Source organism: Frieseomelitta varia, unplaced genomic scaffold (genome assembly GCF_011392965.1).
Source record: "Frieseomelitta varia isolate USP_RPSP 00005682 unplaced genomic scaffold, Fvar_1.2 scaffold_371, whole genome shotgun sequence".
In the NCBI taxonomy this organism is placed as follows: domain Eukaryota; kingdom Metazoa; phylum Arthropoda; class Insecta; order Hymenoptera; family Apidae; genus Frieseomelitta; species Frieseomelitta varia.
The window spans coordinates 669,242-691,575 of NW_025110114.1; the positions used below are offsets into that span (position 1 = coordinate 669,242).

General features: G+C 33.6%; 1 protein-coding gene across 2 annotated transcripts in view; it reads left to right on the forward strand.

The window, feature by feature from the left end:
• LOC122531049 overlaps window positions 1–21,295 on the forward strand; it is a 51,521-nt gene extending 30,226 nt beyond the window's left edge. Inside the window, exons 1-3 of one of the 2 annotated variants that reach the window (XM_043658602.1) lie at window positions 3,261–3,427; window positions 12,560–12,649; window positions 19,693–21,295. In XM_043658602.1, coding sequence (XP_043514537.1) covers window positions 12,592–12,649; window positions 19,693–19,838 — 204 coding nt within the window. In that variant the 5' untranslated portion in view covers window positions 3,261–3,427; window positions 12,560–12,591 and the 3' untranslated portion in view covers window positions 19,839–21,295. Of the gene's footprint in view, window positions 1–3,260; window positions 3,428–12,559; window positions 12,650–19,692 lie in introns of those variants that run through there. The other variant, XM_043658603.1, reaches the window with a different exon arrangement.
• Window positions 21,296–22,334: the final 1,039 nt, after the last annotated feature.

Below are 22,334 nucleotides of genomic sequence, written 5' to 3' on the forward strand. Positions count from 1 at the left end.
ACATACTACAGTAATTTTACGCTGATTTATAGGATTAATCGAACGTAACGTGTAAATTCAGAGAACCTTCTCTCTGTGAGTTGAAAAAAATTTCTCTCAAATACTTGGATTACATCTTCCACCATCGTGCGACCTCGAATCTCGGTTGAAAATTTCACGGTCCTGTGAATTTCAACGACGTGTATGAAAATCGTTGACGTACATGTTATTCATGGATCTCGTGGAACGTGAAGCGACCATCGAATCGACAGTTTCAAACTTTTATTGTTACGCGAATTTGAAACTTTTAATTTTATTCGTAATAACCGCGCGATTATTCGAAGTTTCATTGCGTGCGAGTACATACATACATATGTATATGCGCGCATCTCGTGCGTCCAATTTGAACGAAGCTTTTCATCATGCGCAGCGAATGCAGTTTCTGCAATTTCAGAAAAAATGTGGGGAATGTAGAATCGTGCGCGCGAGATGACGAGGCACGCGAGTTTTTCCTCCGGTGTTGCAGAGCCAGAGGTTAATAAAGAGAATACAGTACGAACGTGAAGTTGTGGATATGAGAGAGAATAGTATACAACACGTGTATGTTAAAAGTTAATATAATATAATATATAGTTAAAAAATAATATAATAATTATCTCTTATTAATTACTAGTAAATATACTATATAACAAAATATTGTATGTTGCTGGAAAATATACTATATAAAAAGATATTGTATATTGCTAGTAAATATACTGTATAAAAAAATATTATACATTGCTAGTAAATATACTGTATAAAAAAATATTGTACATTGCTAGTAAATATACTGTATAAAAAAATATTGTATATTGCTAGTAAATATACTGTATAAAAAATATTGTACGTTGCTGGTAAATATACTGTATAAAAAAAATATTGTACATTGCTAGTAAACATACTGTATAAAAAAATATTGTACATTACTAGTAAATATACTGTAATGTACAATATACTGTATAAAAAAATATTGTATATTGCTAGTAAATATACTGTATAAAAAAATATTGTACATTGCTAGTAAATATACTGTATAAAAAAATACTGTACATTACTAGTAAATATACTGTAATGTACAATATACTGTATAAAAAAATATTGTACATTGCTAGTAAATATACTATATAAAAAAGTATTGTATATTGCTAGTAAATATACTATATAAAAAAAATATTGTACATTGTTAGTAAATATACTCTATAAAAAAATATTCTACATTGCTAGTAAATATACTGTATAAAAAAATATTGTATATTGCTAGTAAATATACTGTATAAAAAAATATTGCACATTGCTAGTAAATATACTGTATAAAAAAATATTGTATATATATGTATACAATATAAAAAAATAATACGAACATGTGCTGATATAATACCGATCTACCGTAAAGAATATGAAGAAACAAATACGAAGAGAATATACAAGAGAAAAAAAATATATAGAACGAATAACAGAGAGAACAATATATAGAAATATAAAGATCACGCGATTTTAAAAATTAGTAATTACAAGAAGAAATGAAACAAATTATTACCAAATCTGACAATTTAAGAGGGATGTCGCTTAAAAATTTAATTAAATTAAATATCAAGTAGAATTCAGGAATTACATAAAATGAAAGATCTAGAAATTAAATATAGGTACTCTTTCTTAACTCTTTTCTTTTTCATACGTTCGTTTTACTCTGACATGATATTGTGCATTTTTTTATCTTCTTGCGATTTTAATAACATTTGCGTTGCAAAAAAAAAAAAATAGGTTCTTTTATATATCATATTACAATATTCAATTTCATCACGTTCCTTAAACCAGATCGTCAATTCTGTCAATGACGTACCGACCCAAGCCTCACAGAGACCAATTACCACGAGCAGAAAAGCTAGCATGACCTAAAACCAAACTCTGAAACTTTCGCCAGTCCCCAGGTATTCCGATTCACACGATCAAACTCTCTTTCTAAAGATTCTTCGTCTCACGTATTATTTGTGCAGAAAATCCGAAAAAGAAGTCGATCCTTGAACTGTTCACAAAAGGTGAAGACACGGAATCGAAAGATAAATCTTCAAACTTCTCTCCGATCTTTAACACGTGACAATCTTCGATACGACGTAACATAAGTCTTCATAAAAGAGCGAAAACATATTAATCCTCGATTCTATTCAGGACCGAACTTCTCCAAGTTTTTCTTTGAAACTTTAGATTATCTTTCGAGGAGTTCGATCCGTGTTCGAAACCTTCTTTCGAAGTTCCCTCCTGAATCCTCACCCATCGTTCAATCCATCCAAAAACGCGAGAAAAGTTGACAATCATCTGAGAATTGAAAAGGAAATCATCTCGAACAGAAAAGCCAACTGTCAGACTTTGTCCGAACTTTGGGAAAGCGAGCAACTTCCAAACAGACTAAACTGTGGGTCTATTTTTCAAAGATACTGCATTCTTAACTCATCGATCATTTCATCCTTATCAATCGTTTCAAGTAAAATTATTGTGAGCAAAAGTGAGACTGAATTTTTAAAACTTTCAACTCTCAAAAATTAGTGATGGAATTCTCCTTTCTAAAGTCTCTTCCATTCTCAAAGATCAAGTCATTGAGGGGAAAAAATTTTCGGAGAATTCAAGAACTCTCTTTCTTGAAAGCGAAGATCCAAGCGATTCATTCAGCGTCGATCAGGAATCGAAAAAAGAGAAAGTGAGGAATCCGCTAGAATCCCAAACTCTCGCCACCAAACTCTTCAGAAACGCGCGCGTTCGATCAAATTCAAATCCGAAGAATCCTCCGCCGCTAGATAGCATGGTTGCCCCAATTCCGTCCGAGGCTCTATTCGAGCGCGTGTAATTATACAACGGCGTGGCAGTGACAACGCCTTATTTTCCCCCCTCTGGTTGGTTCGAGTCTCGAAACCGGCTTCTCATTATCGATTTCCATTTGCTGCCGAAACAGATGACGAGCGCGGCGAAGCGACGTCCGCGATATCGACGCCGCCGTTCTCCGCGAGCGCGACAATAGGCCATCACCGGCCACAAAGACGCGTCTCGCGACAACAGCCACCCCCCAGCAACCACCCACCCCCGCGGTAATTGCGAGAGGGGACAAAAGGTTAACCCGCCAGCTTCTCCAACAGAGAGAAACGTTGGAAACCGCGAGAAACTTGTTGCGCGAACGTTGGTCCAGATCAGACCAGACCAAAGGACGAGCAGCGGGCGAAAAACAGCCTACTCGAGTGATTCGTCCCCTATCGTTTCGACGGGAAAGATCGTGGCTACCAGCAGCTGGCTCGCTTGTGCGAGCTCTCGATCGACAAGCGGTCGATCGAACTCGATTTGAGGGATCGACCTGATTGGATCAGTGGCTTTCGACGACTGCTCCAGAGTTCGCTCCAGCGAAAGAAGCCAGTGGATTGTTCAGGTCAGTGTGAGGAAACCGGTAGTATCTTTTTTTGAGGGGAGGGGGGTGGGGGGGTTCCGGTGAAATGTGGAAAAAGTTCCAGAGTCGGTTATTTAATTGAATGTATTATTCGAGGTTTTTTTCTGGTGGAATTGGAGGAAACCAGACTAATGGATTTTTGGATTTTTGCGGTTTTCGTCGAAAGTGTAGAGGTGTTTTTCTTGTCCCTTTTTTTCTTTCTTTTTATTTTTTATTTTTTTTTTATTTTATTTAGGACGTTCTGTGAGTGGCGAAAACCATCGAGAGAATTTTTGAATCATTTGAAACGCGTGTAGATGTTCTTTAACAAAAGATTTGGAACAGCGAAACATTTTAGGAGCATTCAGTAACTCGTCGCAATAACAGATTTTTTTCAATTATTAAAAATGGGCAGAGATGATGTTTGAAAAAAGAATTTAAAAGTACCGAAAATTCTGCGATCGTCAGAGCGACGAATTTTGCATTTTTTGACTTTGGAATTGTCGAGATTCTTCTTGACAAAAGATTTCAAACTGTACTCGAATCTCGAAATGATTAGAAACCTGTGAAGATATTCTCTTAACAATAACTTCGGGGAATACAAAAAATTCTAGGATTATTTGAATAGTTCAATGAGATTTTCTGTTCTCGCGGTATTAAATATATACAAGTGCATTTTCGACGAAATTAATATCGACATTAATTGAAATATTTGGATACACTAGCGAAATTCAACAGCATTAAAGCATTAAACATACAATATAATCAATAACTTATTAAATAAGACGAAAAGATTGAACTTTCGAAACTCTCTTTTTTCATAATTCTTGCATAACTAAAATTGATACAACCTCGTGAGAAAAATATATAACGATCCATATTGATCTCGTCTCAAAATGTGAGGCCTCTGGCCGTTCCAAGTTTCAACAAAATGGCGAAAAGAAAATCGTGCAGCGAGTTTTACTACAAAGAGATGATTTCAATCTTCGAAGTCGCAGTACATTATAGTCACGAAGAAGCTCGTGTCTTTACACCATTTCGAATTTTTACAATTTTCGAGAAGAAAGTATCCACAATTTCCCGTGTGGATGACGAATGAAATCATTCTTTTAGAAAAAAAAAAACGACAGTTCAAAGCAGAAGCTTCACATTTCGAAACGAGACCAAGTATATCGTTGTATGATCTCTTCATCTCTTTTATAAAGTTACATCAATTTAAATTATCGACTTTAAATTTTTCATCGTTGCTGGTACAGCACTCAACTCATACAAAGTTCCGATTAATTGTCTCTCCCTCACACTCTCTCTGATAATCTGGGTCAATTATCGCATTTTGCAGCAGGTGTTACCGATACTCACGGAACGCGGATGTATATTGGATTTTTGATTATCACGATCGAGTGTTTCCCACAGTTTTTGAAATTTTTTCTGGGCTTGTTTGTCGCTTGAAGCTCGCCACGTTGCATTGAAAATGAACGTAATTTATCATGGAAAGTTTCGAACGTCGGTTCACTGTATATTCGATTGCCTTGGCGAGCACGGATTATGCTACTCTGACGCGTCGTCCCACACGTCATAAATCTCTTTTCGATGCAACAAAGGAATTAAGATTCTGTCGCGTGAATTATTATTGTACTCGCGGTGATCCAAGAACCAAAAGTGGGACGCTTCTCTTTAAATTTTCCAACAGTAACATTATATTATTAATAATATTCCCTCTTAGGGGATATTGTATTATATTAATTATATTATATAATCTTATATTATATTTATATATTATATATTTTATATTATATTGTATAATATTATTATAATATTATAATATATTATTATGTTGTAAATTATATATTATATTATGCAATATTATTATATTAATATATTATATATTATATTAATAGTAATAATTAATATCCCAAATACCGTCGCGGTGTTTCTAATTATTACACTTTATTAAATTATTTCCAACCAGACAGATTGATCATTTTCATTTCCAACAACGGAATTTTAACTAATTTTAATTAATTTCATGTCACAACAAAGTTTATACAATATTACTTCGATAAAATATCGTATTTTCGAAACATAAAGTAGAAAATCAATTGTATTTGTCATCCGGATCTTCGACGAGCAATGGCAATAAAATTCAAGCTGGAAAATACAAGTGATTTGTAGTTAAGAGTTGTTGACAATTCCACGAGACAAAGAGAGAGAGAGAGAGAGAGAAACGATTCGAACAAAGCTGAGAGCGCGTCTGAAATTCTTGAATATCTTTCAAGTTTTCATCCGCTATGTCTAAGTAATTAATCTCCGACTGTTTTGCTAACTTTCTATTCGATTTCTCGCTGAAGTTCCTCCTCATATAACTTACAAATCTCGAGTTATTCTCGGATATAAACGTAATAAAGAGCGAAACTTTTCCATAGACCTAATTGAAGATTTTCCAACGTGGAGGAAGCTTTGCAAGAAAGCCTCCCCCCCCCCCCCTCGTCGCCAAACAATTAAATTCGCAAAGTTTTACGGTTGGGAATATAATTACGTCCAGTGATCCGCGCGGCGTGAGAAGGAAACATCGAATTAATTAACCGAACTATACTTTTCAACTAATTAATTAATTTGTTAAAATAAATTTGATTGTAATTCCACAATTAGTTAAAAATGAATTTCAATATTTAACTGTTTAATGAAAGTTTTATATAATATTTATGTAATATTATTACACTTATGTAATATTGTATAATATAATACTTATATAATATAGTTTCATATAATATTTGATTTAATTAAATTAAATTAATTAAAATTTCGGTATTTAATTTAATTCGGAATTTCGATATTTTAATTAAAAGTATTGTAAAGCAAAGTTTTATATAAAATTTCAGTATTTTGATGTTTAATCAAAGTTTTATATAATATCTGATTTAATTAAATTATTAAAGTTCTGGAATTTAATTAAAGTACGCCGAATTGTGGTGTTGCTAAATTACGTGAAAAAAATTCTAATGAAAGTTTAATTGAATTTAATTAAATGCAAAACTGAGATCCGTTTCAATGTTCAATTGGAAATCAATCGGAACTTGCCAAAGGGTGGCGTTCATAGACTGTCAAATAATAATTCTCTCTCGCACCGTGTCACTCTATTTCCGCTCTATATATTTATTTGCATATTTGCCCGAGTTCTATTTACATATTTCAGGCTCAACCATTTCCTATTTAATTCGACGAACAAAATCCACCACCGCTAGCTCCATCCGCATTTTCCGCTATTAAAATTCGCACCTATAACTGTATAAACCTCCGCTTTATCCTGCTCGACTCGACCGTAGCACCCGCAGTGTACAAGAATTTTCAAGTAATTTTACGCTCAATCATCAGTGTATAACGTGATTTTCGTTTTGAAACACACGAACCCTATATCTATCTGTGTTTCATGTACGTATATAGTTTCCATCTGTATTATACAAGCTAGACATAGGAATTTTTAAATTTAATCTCTTCAATTTGATTTATTACTATAGAATAGTTAGAAGGCGATCTGTATCGATCGAAAGTCAAACGATTTCTTCCTGATCCCTTAGTGGTGTCAGGCAAATTCTCGATTTTTACCAATTAAAAATATATTTATAATTTTAATAATTTTAATTTTAATATTTTAATATTTTAATATATTTATAATTTTAATATTTTAATATTTTAATATATTTATAATTTTAATATTTTAATATATTTATAATTTAATATTTTAATATTTTATAATTTTATTTATAATTTTAATATTTTAATATTTAATATATTTATAATAGTATTTTAATATTTTAATATATTTATAATTTTATTATTTTAATATTTTAATATATTTATAATTTTAATATTTTAATATATTTATAATTTTAATGTTTTAATTTATAATTTAAACTATACATTTATATAATTTTAATAGTTCTTTAATAATCAGCTAAAATAACTTAAACTGCAGAAATCGTTCTGTCGATCGAGAAAAGAGTGCCACGGGCTGCCAGATACGCACGAATCTAACCTTCAGCTAACCTGATCCTCTAATTTTAATAAACGAGCAAGGCCTTAGTCTTCTTGCTGAGTTTTCTTTACAAAAACAGCGTGAGACATATCGAGCCATTACTCGAAGTTCTCGAACAAACTCTCCCACGCTACGATTCTCGATTTCGGATTCTCAAGCTCAACTCCTCTCTACTCCTTCCACCGACTTTCGATTCAACAATCCTCTCTTTCTTTACTCTTTCGAAGATCCGTCATTCCTACAATTTCCAAATAATTGCACTGAACAAACATAGTTGAGCAAACAATTTCCAAATAATTGGATTGAACAATAGTTGAACAAAAGTCACGTGCATATATAGCATATACACAATCGCACGATGAATGCAATTGTCTCTCTGTTGCTGTCGCCCGTAGCACGCGAAAGGAAAGACGAATGGATCACCCTTATGAAAGGGAGTTTCGTTAAATCGATTCGTGTGCACACACACACACACACACACACACACGTGCAAGTCGCGTGAGGCTCTATCTCCAGCTTTGTCCAGAAAATTGGCTCGTGTTAGCACCGCGAGTTAAACTTCAAATTAAACAGCTTAGCCCCTTGAATAGATTCGCGTGAGTTTTGTTAAAGGAGAAAGGCTATCGTCGAGACCGGATCAGCGGGGGAATGAGATGTATAGAGGTGGAATTTAAAGTGTAATCGCTTTGGCTCTTGTAAGTGGGAGTATACACGGTGTTCCAGCGTATGCTCGTCGCGCGAGACAATGATTCTGCCAAAGTAAAATATAATTCTACGAATAATACGAATGTGAGTCATTTCGTGCGAAATATTGAGCCATCTCGACGAGTGATGAATACGAATGATATTAAGGGGAATACGAATGAGTAAAGGGGAATGAAATTGAAAATGAAACGGCGGAGTGAGATTTAAATTCGGAGGATGTAGAATAACATCGTATTTGAAAGTATACTTGGGCTTGATTGATTTTTGCAGAAATAATTCTGATACTCCGAAGTAGTAGATATAGTAATGTAGTATGTCCTATAAAAATTGTGTCAAAGCAGCCGGAAATAATATTCTATAAACGTAGCAACGTACGTACATTTTATAGAGAAATTATTAAAGCAATGGGAAATAGTTTTCTATATTTCAAAAGGGAAAATTCAACAGATTTAACTTCATCGTATTTCTTAAACACTGTTGTTCAATAAACGATGCTTCAGTATGTTAAATGCTTAAAAGCTACTTGAATATTTTATTAATGTATTGCTAAGTGGAACATCGGAGATTTTAAAAAATTATAATAAAAATACGAACTACAAAGGAATTAGTAATAGATTTGCAGTTACTATGGTGTAATAATTAATAACGTTGATAATTTTCTCTAATTAATACGAAACTGATAGCAAACGTTGTTCACTGTTGTTCAATAAATGATGCTTCAATATGTTAAATGTTTAAAAGCTACTTGAATATTTTATTAATGTATTGCTAAGTGGAACATCGGAGATTTTAAAAAATTATAATAAAAATACGAACTACAAAGGAATTAGTAATAGATTTGCAATTACTATGGTGATAATTTTTAAAATTCTCTAATTAATACAAAACTGATAGCAAACGTTAAATTTATTATGTTATTATATTATATGTTAATTTTATTTGATTTAATTTAATATACCTTTCCACATGCAATTTTAAAATTATCCAATAACCAAAATATCGTTTTCTTCCTATTTCAAATTCTTTTGAAACATTTTAAATGAATCTGAACCTAACTTGTGTTTATGTAAAATTTGGAATTTCTCATTCCTCCAGCTAACAGAATATTTTAACTTTAGTTGTTAAATTGTAGAAAATTTGGTTGTCAAATTCTCGAAACACCCTATGTACACGTGTCCATTTATTTTTTGGCCGTGTACACGTGAACGTATCGGTCCATAGTTGATACAGTTACAGAAGAATTTAAATCGACTAATTTCCACGGTGTTAAAGGAGGCAGGTTTATTTGCAATTAAGAAACCGTGTAAATAGCTGCCTCCACTGTTTTCAAGCACGGACAAAGGGAACGATGAACTTTTTCTTTTCGGGCCGATCTGTTAAACGCTATGAGACTTTGTAATGCGATTTCGCGAATATATCGTCCTCTCGGCGACTTAGAAACTTCACGACGACGACGCAATGGTTTAACGTTTAGAAGGTGGAACAATCTCTCAGCGGGTTGAAAGCGGGTTTAAAATTGGAAATTTTCGGGAACTTTTGCTTCTGAAATTTCCGAAAATCTTTCTTCTACGCGAATTTCTTACTTCGTGTTAGCTATACCGACGCAGACGTAACATCGATTGACAAAATGAATGGATGAAAATTGAAATTCGCGGAGTACGAGATAATAAATTAATGTTATACGAATATCGAACGAATTGCACTAATAATATTACACTTCTTATATTAAATTAAATATACTGAACTAACAGGACTATAGAATTTTATTCCATTAAGTCGAAATTCATGTTTCTAGGTAACAGAATATTTATGTTCTAGCTTGAGATGTGATAGACGAATATTCACAACTGTGTTAACAAAGACAAAAGAAAAGAAATTGTGACATGATATTTCTTTTTCGAAGCTCATTGTCAATCCGTTGACCGAATCATTTCGTCACAAAAGGCCTCTGAAATTATAGAATTAATTATTAATATCATAATTAATTCGAATCTGGTAGACATTCTTAACCAATTGCGCTGGCAACTGATTGCGGACCATAACGAGTGACCGAACCGTATACAATAATTTGTCGCTGTCGTTTTCTTCTGAACTCGTCGGTATGATTATCACCGGATAGAAATTATCGACAAGTAATAAATTTATTATTTGTTTCGCTTATTTTCACTTAAATATACTTAAAGCTGAGAAAAGAAATATTACAATGTTGGAACAAAAAATTCTCGACGCGTTTCGAGCAAAGCTTGAATTCTATGGATTCGGCCGGCAATCGAAAAAAGACTTGTTAATGATAGCTACAAACGAGACTTGACGGAGAAATTGAAGCTCGATACTCTGTTTTTCGTCCCGCTTGCTTACAACGAACGAGAGCGTAACTCGAGTAATGTTTCGACTTCGATCCGCCGACGAGTTATAGCCACCCATTACTTAAGATTGGCAATCCATTAAGCGAAGCCTCGGCGATCGACGGTGATCGTGGAAAAACGAAGGCGACGCGAGCCTCGAGGAAATTAGAGGCGAAAGTAGAAGATTGGTGTGCAGAATAGATCTCTTTTTTCTTTCTTTTTTTTCTTTCACACGATAATGCGAGACAAGAATATTTTGCGAAACGTTGTTGAAGCAACCGAAAAAATAATTGCCTGTGTTTACGTTGTAAGATGCTATTGAAACAGGTTTTATATTATATGTTAGACGTATAATAATATTTATTATATTATATGTATATTAAATATTATGTAATATAATATTTAATATACATGTTATAAATAATATTAATATTATGTAATATTATGTAATATTATGTAATATACTAATATATTAATATTATGTAATATTATGTAATATACTAATATATTAATATTATGTAATATTATGTAATATACGTATATTAAATATTATGTAATATAATATTTATTAAATATTATAAAATATTGATAAATTTATAAATATTATATATTTTAATATTATAAAATATTGATAAATTTATAAATATTATATATTATAATATTATAAAATATTTATAAATTTATTATATATTATAATATTATTAAATATTATTAAATATTATATATTATAATATTACAAAATATTTATAAATTTATAAATATTATATATTATAATATTATAAAATCTTTATAAATTTATAAATATTTATTATATTATATGTTAAACGTATAATAATATTTATAAAAAAAGTATTAAATAGCTATTGAACTAATTCTTTGGAAAAAGTATTGTAGCAGTCGGAAAAGGAAGGTGTGATTATTTTTTGAAATAATTATAAAAGTCAGAAGATGATAAAAATGATTAATAACGGAAGATATGAAATTGTTTCTTTCATTTTAGCAATTATGATGATCCTATAAAAATCAGAGAAGATTTCAAAGTAATGCTTCAAAAGCAGTAGACAGTAAAAGATATTGAGTTCTTTTTTTCATTCTCGCAATTGTAATAATCTTGTTAAAAATAAGAAGGGCAATCAAAGACAGGAGTTTTAGCGAAAAATAATATTTGTTGCAATGTTGGATTACATGATTGTATGAGTATAATTGAATGAAAGAGGGCGTCACTAATAACTAAAAGCAACAGCGAAATACAAACAGAATCATTATAAGTACACATACAAATTATCGTCGAATCTATTAAATGCAAATTCCATTGTAATCTCTATTTTAATTATTGTTAATTGTTCTCCTCCGCGTAAATCTAAAGGCGAAAGCTTTATGCATGATTTCATGGAAGGCCACAGATCTTTCCCCGTATATTTGGACAAATTAAATTCGATTGCAATCCCTGCACTGTGAAATTTACAGTTATAATTTCCATAGAATATGCTGCAACCACAAGTAGAAGTTTTCAGTCAAAAATATGAAACATAATCAAGACACACGAGACACTGAGAAAATACTGTAGAGAACAGAAAACTTCACAGAAACTTCAACTATCCACGAATTTTAACGATAAACTTTGAAACGAAATTTTTTCGAAAACTGCATTATTCTACAATGCACTTTCCACCAGTGGAAGTGAAAGAACGTTAAACCAGCCATCCTGATCGAATTTCGATCACACCCACGCCCAAGCAATCTCCCCAACAAAATTTCTCTGCTAGAATGAAATCCCTTGCTAAAAATAAACAATACTTTCGCCTAAATTTTCGTTTCGTATATTCCCAGGGAGAATAGCTACGCGATAATTGAAAAAAAAAAAAGAAACAATAGCCACAGCTGCGCTTGACTCCGGCCATAAAATTATGTTACGTCACGCTTGGGAATATGTATTTACCATCTGCCCCCTCGCAGATCGGCGACAGCACGATTTATCACCCTGTATCCACCTGTTTTTCTATGTTCTTTGTTGCCAAATTTTCAAAAAAACTTGTGTCGTGTTTTTTGCAGGTTTTCCAGCTGACGTGTGAAATAGAAGAGAAATGCCTGTGGGCGGACGAGTTGCCGGCAAAGTCGGGATTTACAGCTCCCATTATAATGGTAACGTAAACAGGGATATTGCAACATATACACAGTGACTCGCGTCAATGTTCTTACGCTGTTTCGTGAAAAATGAGAAAGAAAAGCAAACCTAGCGAATTTATTTCTGTTTACGAAGAAAGAAGAATTCGTACGTCGAACTTTGGACAGTTTATGTTGTAAAGGGGAAGCTCTCGATCTCTGAATCAGTTATGAGAAACAAATTTTTCAATGTTTTCACGTACTATGACAATTTGTAGCATCTTCGAGATGAAAAGTGTCTTCTTCTACATAGTGTAAAAATGTCTTATGTTAGAATAAAATGAACGACGCACTCGTGAAGATAGAAGCTTCGAGGTTTTTAAAATGAGCCCAAGTTTCTTATTGTACTTGTATTGTCTTTCTTTTCTTTTTTTTTTTTACAATAATTACAACAACGGCTCCAATATTTAGTATCCGAATATTAATGCGAGTCGCTGTTTATTTAGAGATATTAGAATATTTATGAATCGCGTGAACTAGACAAGAATTACACAAAAATGTTAAAAAATAGCTGTCGTAGTTTCGTGAGATAGAATTTTTTTATTATAATGACAATACTTGTTATAATGGTAACAAGAATGTTGCGAGATGTAACTTTTTCATTCGGAGTTTATTATAATGAGGACGTGAACACCTTTCTAGATATTAGAATATTCATGAGTTATAAATGAACTGATGAAGAGCACAACGACGAAAGATTGTCCATATTTTAAACTACCATAAAAAAAACTTCATAAAAAAAAAAAATCACACAACAATCCACTCGGTTCTGTTTCAAATTTAAACGTAATGCCTCCACTGTCACAGTCCCAGGCTCATATTTTCCAGAAATATTTTTCACGTCACGCAACAGTTTATTCTCGATGATCATGAAAATTCAAACTCGCAACATTCTCTAAAAGCGACGAAACATTTTTTCCTCGTGATCTTGAAGAACGAAACCTTCTCTTTGCAACAATCCTTTTTTCTTTACGCAATTTTACCCAGAACCTTAAATATTACGATTGAACGATAAAGATTTTAACATTTCGTTATCTCCTAAAATGATATCGAAAACTTCGGACGGAATGACAAAGAAAAAAAACATGGAAGCGCCGCAGAATTTTTAAAGAGTCGTTGCAAAGGAGAAACTTCGAATCTTCAAGACCATCTTGCGAATTTTTCAGCTGTTAAAGAGAACAACTTTCAAAAGAGAATACTCTTACTTTATCGCCCGCTATACGTAACGTGTAAAACATCATTGAAAAGAACGAAACACGGAACGAACACGGTCAAAGTGGGAGTTCGATACTTTCGAAACGAGACCAAACACTATTGGATTGTTACGTGTTTCTCACGACGAAGTTATCATCTCTTCATTGTAGAGGAACCGCAGGCCAACTGGTGAAAAGAGGAGTTAGAATTATCCCAAGCTTGTTACACTGGCAATAAAATAAAATAAAAACATTGCACGATACCCTCGCTTACACATAATATCCGGGTTTATTAATAATTTCGCGATCGTTTGCTGTTCGTATGATCGATCGTGGACAATATCGGATAATATCGATAGTAACGGAAACAAAACGCCAAGGAGATCTCCGTTTTGCCCACGCAGAGTTGTGTACACGAGCTTCGCGTTGGCGAACGATAATTTACGAGGCAATTCGAAATTCGTTCGAAATACGTCGTACCGCCGACTGTTTCATTTTGCACGTTTTAATTGGTTTTGTCGTGTACGTGGAGCGTGTATTTTTAATACAATTCCCGAAATGGAGTTACCGTTGCGCCTGGACTGTTTTGTTTCCTTCCATTACGCACACACAACGCGAGGCACGTGCCGTGTCGTTTCCTCGAATGGAATTTTAATCCCCTTGCGCTGGCAACAGAGAAATTCTCATCTTTAACGCACCGTTTTACAGTATTATAAATTTGATACTCATCCGAGAAAAGATTCAAGTTTAATGATAGATGGATTGATAGATATATAAAATATTTGATATTGCATCACGAGATAAATATATTATATATAATATATATTATATAAATGATATGAATAATATGAGATAAATATATTATATATATGCATATAGTGCTAGATACAACGTCGGAGAATTTTTAACCTGAACTTGACCATTTGCGCTGGCAACTGATTGCGGACCATAACGAGTGGCCAAACCGTACACAATAATTCGTCGTTTTTCTTTCTCTTTTGAACTCGTCGCTATGATATCACTGAATAGAAATTATTGAGAAGTAATAAATTTATTATTTGTTTTGCCTGGGTTGTACTTAAATATACTTAAAACCGGGGAAATATTGCAATTCTGGAACAATACAATCTCGACGTGCGTAGCACGTCATTCCAGCGCAAGAGGTTAACCATTTGCGCTGGCAACTGATTGCGGACCATAACGAGNCGACCGAGCCGTATACAGTAATTCGTCGTTTTCTTTTCCTTTTGAAGTCGTCGGTATGATACCACTGGATAGAAATTATTGACAAGTAATAGACTTATCATTTGTTTCGCCCGGGTTACATTTAAATATACTTGAAACTGAGAGAATGTGGCAATTTGGGACAGAGTTGCCAAGTTCTCGACGTACGTGGCAAGAGGTTAACGAGTAGACTGTGGATTTCTATGAATGAAGAATTTTAACCTGAATGAAAGAAAATGTTCCATCATCTGAATATAATAACGTGTATTATTATTTTTATTATATACTTCCTTGCTTTTTGAATATTTACGTCTATTATCATGTATTAAATCCGCAGTAATGATAAATCGTACTTCTTGTTTTAAGGTAATCTAATGATAAATCGTACTTCTTGTTCTTTCTTGAGAGGTTGAACCGTGCGTGATGCACAGTGGCTCGTCGAGAATATGAAACTGTAATAGATTTTTAGAAAGAGAAAGAAGTTTTTTTCTTGAGACGAACAGTTTGATCTTGATTTTGGATATTTACGCGTTTACGAATAGAAAATAGGGTACACTATATCGGAATGAAACGAAGATCTGCATCGTTATAGGAAAAATTTGAGAAGAAAGAAAAATGATCGTTTCTCAATTAATCTCATTTTGTCTTGAGAAATACTTGTTAAGAAAATGACTGATGTTTGAGTGAACAGTTTCCAACAGTAATTTAGTTTCGTTGCTTCTCAAAGTCGACAATCGCGCTTCCCGACATCTCGCTATCAGACTATCCACGTTGAAATGACCTGACACTCGCACTATCTTTTCGAGCTGTTAAATTTTATATTATCAGCAACTCTTGCCACGCTTCTATCGAGTTTCGAAACTCATCTGCGCATAAAAAGTTGAAAAGAACATTTCTGATTCTGTTTCTTCCTTAAGCTGGAAAAATAAAATTTGGAAAAGAAATTGTACTGCAACGAATTGAATTTCCTTTTAATTATAAAAGTGTTGAGTTATGTTTGCTATCTCTCAATTTTTTTACATTCTCGATGAGACACTGTGTAAATCATTTTTTCTCACGTTTTTCAGTAACGTTGCAATTCACGCAACTTTCGCGGATTATCTCTCGGCTTGGTCCTTAATTTGATTCGACAATAACCGACGATAAGCTGGAATTTAATTAATTATGGTTATTAATCCGGCAAACTCAAACCTCGAAGAAACGACATGCACCGAAGCGACTTAATAAGAAATGCAAATTAAAAATGAGAAGAATGGGAGTTCGGCAATTTACGTGCAGATCAGAATGCAAATAAATTTTCCTGTGTAAAATAATTGGCCTGAGATGTTAATTAAAACTCTCGTGTTAATTTTGCACGCGCATAGATAGATGTGTCATACGTGGCATGCGTAGTTAGGGTAATTTTTTATACCACTCGTTTACGGTATTCTGCTTTCGCTAGCCTCGCGTGCACCCTGTACGAGAAGTGGTAGTAATTTATTTCTTAATTAGATTTTTATTTAATCTCTCGTTCGCATCTAGAGTCGTTGAAAATTCAGACTGCGAAAGCGTAACGACGATAAAAAGCCTTTAGAAAAAAAAAAATATGATTTTGACAATTGGTAAAAGTTAAAATATTTGTTCGGTATTTTCCACTACCTGGATTCAAATTTATTTATCCAGAAAATCTAACTAATTCTTATCTAATTGTTCGTACTATTCATAAAATCTCGAATTTCGATTTATATCGAAATTATAACGAATTATGTACGTTCATTCGTGTTCGAATAAACTGCAGGAAAAATTTAAATCTAAAAAAAAAAGCGTGCATTCCAGCATTGAATTCGTATTTAGTACAGGATGAAATCGATATCGTTCTATCATAACAGAAAGAATGCAAACACTTTTACAATAACACCAAATTGCACACCGAAACCGCATTTAATTTCCATTTTTAGTATACGGCCAATATACCAAAAAGAACAAAATATAAATATTTCCACGACTTCAACTGGAATGGTCAATAGATCAATCGGAACAAACTGAACTATACCTTCCATTTTCAAGCCCGATTTCATCGTATACAAAAGTTTGTAATACTAACAATAAGTTCAAACACAGTGGCAACATTAATCTAAATTAATCATTGATATGGTTCTGTGCATTCCTATCAGTTAACTGTGCTATCATGAACACATACAAAAAATTATTACGCAATTAGTATGCAGTAGAATTTCCCTTTGATAGTATAGTGGCAGATAATCCCACAGTGAAGAACCACATACACACACACAGAGAGAGAATTAAAACGTAAAATGTTTCATCAGAGAAACTAAAATGAAAAAAAAAGAAAATGGAAAGTAGAGTACATAAGCTTTTGTGTTTATACAGTTTGCGAAAAATCATTCAAATCTTTGAAAACACACTGTTATATAACAAAATATTATTTAGGATAATAACGAAAATTAGAAATTCGTCATTTTAACTGTTTTCAGTAGTTCTAGTGTTAATATATTTCTTGTTGATTTTATTCTCATTAAATCAATTGAACTATTCTTTCTTACTAGTTACAAGTTGAGTAAATTAAAAATATGTTATTAGTATTAAATTGTATAAACTAGGTGGACTAACTCTATCTAAATTGAGAAGAAAAGTGAAATTATTTTTTTTGTTTTAATGTTAGAATTCAAATTATCATGGGAATTATAATCTAATGAAACAGATCTTTTAGAAATTCGTGAGAAACTCTGAGAGAAATGGAATCGATCGGTTTGGCTTCATGTACGCGTGACCCGTCAAATCATCTGACCGCGATTTCTTACGCAAATTTTTGCAAAATTTTCGAAAACAAAAATTCACAGAATACGTAATTCAAGAGTAAAGTATTCGTCATAAGTTTCTACGAATTAATTACAGCCGTGTACAAGCTCTATTTCATTGTGTCGATAAAGAAATAGGTTCATGTAAAAATTCGCAGCCTATATCCATGATATACGTATAGTTCGTAATTAGGTCAAGAGTCTTAACCCTCCAACCGCGGACAATTTCCATACTTTTCTCTTCAAAGTCGCTGTTCAGAGTTTAAACTTTCAGTCCATCCAAGTTAGCTACAGCCTCTACGTAATGTCTAATCAATTGTCACTTTAAAAATAACTAAATTTAAGTTTAAATATACTACTTTTCTAATTAAATCATTCAAAATTAATTAATTAAGTAATTAAACGTCAAGAGAATTTTAGAACAAGAGAATTTTCTTCCCGAAAAATTGTGAAAATTCGAACGTATGTAAAAGAATTTACGACTCCGGTATAGCCTTGAATACAGAAATATTTCTTCTCCTCTTACGACTCTTTTTTTTTACTATTTTATCGAACTTGGAACATTTAGGCGACGAAACGATAGGAATTTCTTAAATTTTTATCATCTAACTCCGACATTCGACATATTCTTCGAAAAGAATCATGTAACAAATTTGAAGGTGGAAACTTCGATCTTCAAAACAATGGCGGACATCTAGTTACAGTGCAAAAAAAAAAAATTGCTTTAATGTTTCTATGCACGTTTGAACCTTTGAAAATTCTCGAGAGAAAATTCTCCCATCCATTAAACAATGTAAAAAAAAGAAAAAAAAAAGATGAATTCACGATCAGGTTAAAGTAGAGGCGTCGCGCATTATATGAATTCTTTCTACAATTATATCAGTTTCAATTATATTAGTATATATTATCCATGTATTTGCACTTGGTAGCATTTGCTATGTCTCAAGATTATTGATTTTTGGAACAACCGTGAGATGCATGATCTTTGTGACACAGATTTCTCCGACACTATTTTTACCGACAATATTTCATCGACTTCAGATTTGTCCGACAGCGACTTTACTCGTCAACAGTTTTTATCGACAATGGCATTGACCGCCAACAATTTAGACAATTGCATATCGCCACAGACGTTGCCTCAGTTTGGCGTTCGGCTATGGTCTTTATTGCTTTTAGTATATCGAATAGAGTTTTTTTTTTTTATTTACGCTATAGAACCCTCTAGAATAAATTTTAGAATCTAGAAAGAATTTCGCAGACTTTTGTACAAGGATTACACTAAGATACATGTTTGCTATTTACATACTATAACTAGAGCTTACAACTAAAACTAAGAGAACTGTTAAATCACTGAGAAACACAGCCAAGTACTCGACACAGATGCCAACCATGATGGCTTTTGAATCGAATAGAGTTATAATCATTCTTATTGTTAGTGAAAATAGTTAATTATACAAAAATGTCTCGATCATCTTGGTTGAAAATGATGGTTCTCTTACTGCTGTATCATCAACTAAAAATAAAATATAACTAAACCTATCATTAGAAAAGCAATGACGAACAAATATCATAATAATTTCAGTATCATTGTCGGTTAATACTGTTGTCGGCTAAAGTTATTGTCGGACAAATCTAAAGTCGATGAAATATTGTCAGAGAAATCTGTGTCGATGATTTCAACGTGACCCTCGTCCAGTTAGAATTCCCATTTCCATAAACGAACGTCCATGAGATCAGAAAAAAAGCATGGCCGAAGATGACGTCGGTGCGAGGTGCCGATTACAAGATAAATCCAGCTTGCTTTCAGGGAAAGGCTACAGTGGCATCAACGAGGAGATCATGTGGATCAGCATCGGGATGGGGATCACGATCGCGGTGCTGATCACCATCGCCCTGTGCTACATCGCCCGTGAGAAATGCCGGAAACGACACGAGGGCTACTACGCCTCCTGACGGGCACTTCCGCCGCCCTCGTGGGCCTCTTGGTCCTTCTCACCGTCGACGCCCGGTGTGTTCTTCAGCCCGACCACGTCGAGAGGTAAACCGAGGGCGTACTACATCACCGTATAACGCCGAAATCCGGCGGCTGAACGCTCTCGCTCGGTCCGAGCGAGCTGACGCGAACGTCGTGAACGAGATGATCGACCTACGAAAACGCTTCGACTTCTTTCATTCGTCTTTTTGCGACTCCTTGGTATCTTCACTTGAAATAATATCAAATAGTTTCGTTTCGAAGTCGTACCACCGACGAGTACGATAATATGTACGGGGATAAATCTGAATGAAAATTGACAAATTATCAATCTCGTCGTGTTTCCAATACCGCGAAGAAGGGAGTTCACTTCAATGTGCGTGTTTGATATATAATAAATCAAACGCGAATGCCATTATTGAGTTGGAAGGAGAGGACAATTTATGACGAAGGTATGTAGAAAAGGTAAGTCTCATGACGTTTTGTAAAGCGCAAGATTATCTCAAATATATGCGGTTCGGTTGGATTGGTTCCCTAAATGATCCAATCAAAATAACCGAGTCAAAAAGTTAATTTAATCGCAATAACATTAATGTCACCGTTAATCCATTTAGTAAATGAATAACTTAATCCGGCGTGAGTTACCAACCTCGCTGTCGTTATAACGTTATTGCAGAGAAACGATGTTAAACGTCAATGGCATTAATATTACGTGATTTGCGTTGTGTAAACTCGGAGTGGCAACAAAACAACCGCGCGTTTCACTTCTGTAAAAATTGCAAAAGCTGACCGGCCATGTTTCACCTCTGTTTCATCCTCGTTTCAAACGAGCGCCAGGTACTATCCGCTGAACCTTCGAGTTTATCGAGACGAGATTTCGACGCGATGATTTATGGAGCAATTGCTCGAAGGAGGAAGGAATCGAAAGGGAGCGCCTGACCTATTCCAGTCTGATCGACTGGATAATTAGCTGAATTCCCTCGGCCGTTGTTGTTATTACCAGATTTTCGAGGAATTCCCACGCGTTATTGGGAATTCAGATCTTATGGACGATTCGGTACCGGTTGAAATTGATTTCATCTCGCTCGGCGGGGACAACAATTTCGAAACTGGATGGTAACGAGATCGTTGTGATACGATCACGTCAGATTGCTGTTCGTCGTTCGGACATCTACTGCGAATATTCATGAAAAGGCATATCTGCGGAATTGTTTGGGAATTGCTATCCTATTTTATCTGACGCAGAATTGAGAAAAGTCGTAGAATTGTATCTGACATCTCGCGATCGAATTTACTAGATGAAAGATCTGATTGTACGAGCATAAACTTGCAATTTTCAAAATTATCATATAAAGTACTTAATTTCATTTCACGTAGAATTGAGAAAAGTTGTGGAATTAATGTTTAACATTCTCGCGATCAAATTTATTGGATGAAAGATGAGCATAAATCTATGATTTTCAAAATTATCATATAAAACATTTCAACCCCCGTACTTTATTAAGAATACACGCAATAAATCTACTGTTTCGTAAAGAAATTTATTGTTGTAAATAAACTAACATCTCGAATTCATTTCGCATTAATCAGCTGTCATATTGATACAGATCTGACGGTGGCTCTTGATCATAAATATTAGAGAAATGAAAAATGCAAGAGTCATTAAAATATTAAACTGTCACATACTGTTATCTGCCTACTATACAGGTCAAAATTTCCTGCAACTTTACTAAAAATTGTCGTTCCTCGTCCTCGCTATGTTTTTTTACTTCGTCGCGCGAACCAGTCGAAAGTTTTCCATTCTATTTAAACAACAAACTCAACTAAATGAATCGTGAAAGATTTAGTTTTAATCGAGGTCTCGATCGAATAGTGAAGTTAAATCGCGTTGAAAACTATCCGACATTTCGCTCGATCGAACGTGTCTCTCGTACGCGCAAAACTTGAGCATCGGGCATCCTTGACACAACCCGAAAGCTACGAAAGAAGCAAAGCTAGATATATTTGCATTTGAAAACTCCAGGCTCTCGTACATGCAAATATAATTAAGTAAAGATTGTTCAATCACTTGACTAGAATCGACACCTATCGACTTTTTTCCTCAGAAAATGTTTCGCTTTTATTATTTAAAATCTTCGTAAGTAACATTTGACATCATCGAAATAATTTCGAGGGGGAAGCTCGAGATAAATATTTCTGAACGAGTGTCCTTATCTTTTCAAATTATTGCCAAACGTTGATAATTTTACCTTATTCTTTTCTTTATACTTGCAAATTAAATGACGATAGTATGCAATTAATAGAAATAATATAATTTCACAGTAGTTTGGCTATTTAACTAGAAAGTACGCCTTTATTGTTATGTAGAAAGATCGAGATAAATATTTCTGAACGAGTGTCCTTATCTTTCCAAATTATTGCCAAACGTTGATAATTTTACACTCTCGAGCAACCTTATTCTTTTCTTTATACTTGCA